This window comes from Cyanistes caeruleus, chromosome 2 (genome assembly GCF_971803275.1).
Source record: "Cyanistes caeruleus chromosome 2, bCyaCae1.hap1.1, whole genome shotgun sequence".
Classification (NCBI taxonomy): Eukaryota; Metazoa; Chordata; class Aves; order Passeriformes; family Paridae; genus Cyanistes; species Cyanistes caeruleus.
This window is the reverse complement of record NC_141702.1, coordinates 54,929,096-54,935,613: the sequence shown is the minus strand read 5'-3', so window position 1 is coordinate 54,935,613 and position 6,518 is coordinate 54,929,096. Positions and strand designations below refer to the sequence as shown.

Here is a 6,518-nt window from a genome sequence, read left to right as displayed (position 1 = left end):
AATGGGATCATAAGCAGTTATAGAAAATTTCTTATCAATGATTACAAACAAATGTGAGTCAGGCTGAATAGGAAGAGCTTACCACACTTGCATAATAAAAACATCTATTATAGAAGTAGTATTGCAAGATTAATATTCTTGAGGTCTTCTCTTCAGATTTCCAAAAAAGAAAAAGTGCCATTTTCATTCACCTTAAGCATTTTCCCAAGGGAAATTTTTATGACCGCTTCATAGCTAGGGTTTCATATTTGGACAGCACAGAGGAGATGAAGAGCAAATTCAAAAGCAAACAGGTAAGCAGAGATAAGCAGAAATCAGACGGGACCATACAAAGAAAAAAAAAAAAAGAAAACCCATATAATTATGCTACAAAATTTCAAATATCTACTTTTAAAATGTTTTAAGCATATTTTCAAAACATCTAGATATACAGCGGGCCATGCATTAATGTTTCAAATTTTTGTGATAGCTTTATCAAATCCAGAACAATAATTATAGAAAATTAATCATATTTAATCAAAATTTTGCAACCTACCTTTGAAAGCTCTATACATGGGAACAATATTGCTGGTGAGTAAGGCATCATACTGTTCAAAATCAGATGAATTGTAATCTATATAAAAAGACCAAAATATAAGTGAATGGAATACTATACAAAGACCAAATGGTTCATGTGTCACTATAAATTGTAGGTACGTGTAAATCAATTACATTTGAGCATGAGTGTGTGATTCTACTGCAAACATACCTCCAAATTCGTTCAAGAAATCTACTCAATAAATAATAATTATCAAATTTGAAAATAGGAAATGGATATTTATGCAGAGGAAGAGGGACAGCCTTTCCTTCCAAGCCTTTACATCATTCCAACCAGTTTTCATCGCATTCAAGTTGTTCCATTTTTTAAAAAAACCCTTGAATGTTCTAAACCAAAAATATTTAGATACAAGTAGCAGCTGCCCTGCTTTTGGTCAGTCTGTGAACACTGGAAACCTTTTTGTGCCCATAATGCTAATCCAAAGAAGATTGTTTTGGTGTTTGGGTATATGTTTAAACATAAACCCACATCCAGCTGATTAAGACTTTCTAAGGTCTCTCTATAAAAAGAACCATGCTCACTGGGAGGATAGAGGAAACTGTGGGTCAAGTTCAGCTCTTCTGGGTAGTCAGAACAATTTTGGCTCCAAGCAACGGGGATTCTAACATCAGGCCGCAGACAGTCTGAAACAGTGGGAGGAAGAGGAGATGTGTTTTCCTGTGAAAAGGAAAAAAAATCTTACACCCACGGCTGTGGCTAAGCCAATGCTTTGTATGGTTTTAACTTTCTAGAATGGACTTGATTGAATCTTCCCCTATTTTCATAGTGAATCAGGTCAATGCAAGTAATGGACACTAATGTTTTCTGGGTAGTGTTTTTCTTCTACTTCTGTTTTTAGGTAATTCAGGGAAATCCGTATGCACCGTGTAAAACTGTAGCAGCAAAATAAGGTTATACCTTAGACAAAAACAGATCTCATATTTGACTCATTCGTCACTTTTACATATTTCTGGAAACACAAACTCAATGTCACATCCTCCTGGAAAGCAGCTAGTATATAAAAATGACACCATCACCTCATCTTGACATCTGAGAATGCAGTCTCCATAAGAATCTGTGCTGCTGAAGAGCTACAGATCAAGAAATCCACAGTAAATTTAGTACATTTTACTGCCTTTACTAACTTCACCAAAACATGTTAACATGCTAAGATCTGGCTAAAAGTGATTCTGATGACTTTAATTCTTTCTATAACCTTCACTTTTTTTTTTTTCTGTAACCTTTTCTACAAATTTTTTCATATTTTTACAATAACACGTGGTTTTTTGTGTTTAACATTTTTGCGTTAAACTTTTTTATGTTTAACTTTTGTTTTCATGCTCATTTACATGTAACTTTTTTTCATTTTGGTAAGACTGGAATATATTTTTCATTACACCTTTGTAAACAGAAGCTGAACATCTAATTTGATTTTCAGTACATTGCTTGTTTTGATCAATTAAAACCAAGCAAAAATAAAGAACTGGAATATTCTCCTTATGCCTCTTTGTACTCCTTGATTTAATTTCTTTAGTTACTTTTATCAGAATTCAAGTAGATGTCATATTATGGTCAGGTTGTATATTAATGGAAAACATATATACCACATTGAATGAAATATAAAAACCAAAAGTCTTTCTTTGACTCCTGAGCAGATCATATGTCAGGGAAAAAAAAAAATTCATCACCAATTTGGATCTTCCTATGGCAGGTCAAAGTATCATAATATCTCCTGAAGGAAGCAGTTAAAACTAAAAATTGGCTGTGCCTATCACATCATGGACTGTCCTTATTGATACAGGTTATTACTTTTTGATGAGCCAGTAATTAATGTCAGGAAGCATGAGTTATTTGCATTACATAACAGAATTTAAGCATCTGCTGTGATCTCTTATGTCAAATTCAGCCTCCTTCAGAAGTGCTTGTCTTTTTGCAAGAAAATGTGCCCTCCTCCCTGGCAGGTGAGTATAAAACCTTGAGAAAACATATGTCCTTCAACCTTAAATTTTCCTTACTCCTGAGAATACTAAGTAACCAAAATGCTGAATCTTTTATTTATGATCTGCAAGTGTATGCTATTCATCCAGTTTCAAAACTTCCAAAGCACACAAAACCAGCAAAAGCCCAGCCTGCATTGCCTAGTTTAATATTTAAGCCCTTCTTTATAGCTACATAATGATGAGTTATATCCCATCTTACAATTTGTGTAAAGCCCTGCAAAGGCTGCATTCAAACATAATTAACCCAGGGTGCAATAAAAATTCAGTAGAAAGTGCAGCTTTCTGTCATTCCCAAGTATTGCAGCCAAATCTCACAATCAAAGGTGTTGGCTCTCTCCTTCTGTCCTTCCACAGGTGTTATGATTTACAAAGCCTATTTCTCTTGATTAGCACATGTAATAAAAAATCATAATGTCAGCTCACTGTGCAAGGTAAGTCAGTGTGTGAGCTCTTACACTCAGAGTCTTTCACTGTTGTGTCTCTGACACTATTGCAGATGGAATTTACTATTTCCTACACTTTCTACAGAAAACATACATCACTGTATTAGAGTCTGCTGTCACTTATATCCTCCAATACTTCAGTCTCAGTCATTCACTGCTTCCCACAATGTCACATAAACTGCTAAAAGAAACTCCTGCAAAATATGCATTTCTCTTAATTTAGATGATAAGCTGAGCAAGAACTTCCTTTATACACTGCCAGTGTCTGAAGGAGACCTACAGGAAAGCCAGAGAGGGACCCTTTGTCAAGAACTGTCATGATAAGACAAGGAATAATGGGTACAAATTGAAAGAGGGGAAATTTAGGTTAGATATTAGGAAGGAATTTTTTCATGTGAGGGTTGTGAGACACTGGAACAGGTTGCCCAGGGAGGTTGTGGATGCCCCATCCCTGGCAGTGTTCAAAGCTAGGTTGGGTAAGGCCTTGAGCAACTGGTCTAGTAGGAGGTATCTCTGCCCATGGCAGGGGTGGGTTGAGATTAAATGATTTTTAAAGTCGATTCCAACCCCTTAACCTTCTATGATTCTATGATTCTTTGCTAACTGAGGATTTGTTTTTCAACAAAGGAAAATGTCTGAAAAGTTATTTGGGTTTTTGAGCTTTTTTAAAGCTCAATATTAAAAAGATTGCATCTCTGGTGGGACTTAGTTATATTTTTAAAGCAAAAGAAGACAAAAATATGCCCACAATTAACTAGTTTTCATTTGGGTAATGCATTGGATAGCAAGGTTTAAGGGCAGATCTTCAAATATGAAATGTAAACAGTCCTTGTTGAAATGGACATTTGTTTAAATGACTTTTAGCCTTCTTGGGATTGGATTCATGATCCTTCAACCAAGATAGTGAAGAATCAGTATGGAGTGACACTTTATGAAATACTATCATTTTAGCAGCATACATTTGATTAAAATAATTTCCTCATACCTGTACTGATGAAATAAGAAATCACATAGACATCAATAACAGTCCTCTTCAGACAGAAGAGTCAACATAGAAAGTATTTCCCCAAGACAACTTAGAAAAAGGGTCAAATTATAAGGGGAAGTAAGCCCATGAATGTCCATTAGTTTACTGACCCTGAAAACTCAAACAATTTATTCTGGGTCCACATACTCTTGAACGCCCAGAGGTTCATTCAACTAGAATTACATTTTTCAGAAGTTATATCATGCAACAGAGAGCAAAGAACATACAGAAATATGCATTAGTGCAAACTGTCTTGTAGAACTGCACAAAGGGTATTTAATAGGAAAAAGATCATGTTACTTATAGGAAATCTTAAAACTTCTTATTTGGGAAATCACAGCCTGTTTTTCCACAGGAACTGGCAGGCAAGATGGAGAATTGTCCTGACAGCATATCCCTTTTACAGAACAGCCTTAATAGAACCAGCTCACCAGCAGCTCTACTCTCCTATATCTTTTGTGTCCCTAACAAATGGTCATTCCCACTTTTCAAAACTCTATTTAAGATAGTTGAAATTTGAATTATATCAAAGACACTTTTTCTTTTTCAGATACAAGAGCCTTAGTCACATGACATCCACCAGCCATTAAACAAGGTTCCTGATGAATGGACCACATTTTTAATCCATTAGATCCTGTATTTAAGAGTAGTACAGATATTTGATAACCTACAGGCTTTTTCACAGTGTATGCAGTCCACAGTGGCATCCAGATACCATAGCTGTATCCACTCACATACTGATGATGGAAAAGGAGGCAGTAGACATTTTTCTCCTGAAGAACTCTGGGTCTCCCATATGGCAAATGAGATAAGTTTGCGTTCTTTACTACAATTTAAATAATAATTATTGATTTAGTCTTCTGTAACATTTTGGATGGCACAAGGGGTTAAGAGAGCAGACAAAAATTATTAATTAAAACTTTAGCAAATACAAACAGATCCAACAATAAACCTAGTCATGTGGTTCTTTAGGCTTATGAGTAGAGTAAAAAATGTAGAAAATAGTTTTCGTATTATGTTTAATGTACAGAAGTCAATATAATATATCGGATTTGAAAATACTTGTTTCTTTGAAATTTCATACCAATGCAAATATTTTGAATTTATCTTGCCAATGTAGTGAAATTTACATTTTATTTGACTAGGAGGCACTACAATGTTTCCCAAAATTTCCAGAAACCTCAGGAAAAAAAGAGCAGAAAGAAGTATCTATGGGAATTTTTGATCAGAGAAAGGTAAAGTTATGGATAGAGGGTAAGAAACAGGAGTTGTGTCACATAGTCTGACAGTGCTCAGATTTTCTTCAAGATCACTGAAATCTGTGATTTTTTTTGCAAATTTTAAGGGGTTCAGACCCTCTTCCTATAAATACATGTTGCTATAACAGAGTCTTTTACCATTTTTAAAGAAATGCGAAGGAAAAAAAAAATAGGCTTCTGATCTGATTTTCCTCCTTCACTTTCAGTTGTAATTAACATTGCAAAAATTCCCACTGCAGCCAGTGACATAAAATATAAACCAGGTGTAGATTTAAAAACACTGTTGTCCTTTCCATTTTTTGCTACTTACTTTCTTCTGTGGTGAGATTTAACCTCTGATTTAGTAGTGCTTCTTGTTCTGACATCTGTAAAAAATAAGAGAACCATGCAAAATTAGTCCAGTGTTCTGAAAAAAAACAAAGAAAGCAGAACACACTTGACAAAAATGATTAAAAGATGACAGAAACCCCCATTTACATTTTTCATGCAATTGCATCCCAGGTCATCTTCAGGAGTCAGACTGGAAACTGGACATAAAGAGGGAGACGAGACTTCCTTTGGATGTGAAGGATTGTGGAAAGGTTTCTTTAAGAGGTGATTCAAGCTGCCATGTGTTCCATTGTTTTCTGCTGGTACTATATGCAGCAAATCTGTTGAAATGTTTGAAATTTGTAAACGTTTATTAAACAGTATTTTAATTTAAGTTTTATACATTGTCATAATATTCACAGGATTAGATGGTTTATTGCAAAGTATAAACGTTATTGCAAGTGCATCACATTGTGAAACCTAGTAGCCTATTGCATTTTTATGTGATGTTGTAGTTCATATTTTCTGAAGCACATGCTTCCTAATTGCACACTGCTAGGACTGTAATGGCACATCCTAAGTTATGAGCAAAAGCAGTTACTCTCTAAACGATTCTTATCCACAATTCCACAGGCATCAGTTTGACAGCAAACCCACGTGGCAGGTGTTGTTCCCTCTGATTCTTCCCTGGAAATTCTTCTGGACTCAAAAAAAAAATCTTCAAAGCAGAACAACTTCAGGAAGTCAATTTCTTAGCAGTGTTAAGAAGGACTAAGAGTATGGCTTCAGTGTTTTGGTTTTGAATGAATTCAATTTTTAGCTATATTCCTTTTAGCTCTTACAACACTGGTATTTGAAAATACTAAAACTTTGTCACCTAAAGTACTGGATTGTTTCTACTCA

General features: G+C 35.0%; 1 protein-coding gene across 1 annotated transcript in view; it reads right to left on the bottom strand.

Annotated features, from left to right (window-relative positions):
* Nucleotides 1-6,518, bottom strand: part of ENPP3 (ectonucleotide pyrophosphatase/phosphodiesterase 3) — a 37,650-nt gene that overhangs the window by 4,506 nt on the left and 26,626 nt on the right. Inside the window, exons 18-22 of the mRNA XM_023924624.2 lie at nucleotides 5,784-5,956; nucleotides 5,617-5,671; nucleotides 4,719-4,873; nucleotides 1,120-1,255; nucleotides 536-613 (exon numbers count right to left, since the gene is read on the bottom strand). Coding sequence (XP_023780392.2) covers nucleotides 536-613; nucleotides 1,120-1,255; nucleotides 4,719-4,873; nucleotides 5,617-5,671; nucleotides 5,784-5,956 — 597 coding nt within the window. The remainder of the gene's footprint in view (nucleotides 1-535; nucleotides 614-1,119; nucleotides 1,256-4,718; nucleotides 4,874-5,616; nucleotides 5,672-5,783; nucleotides 5,957-6,518) is intronic.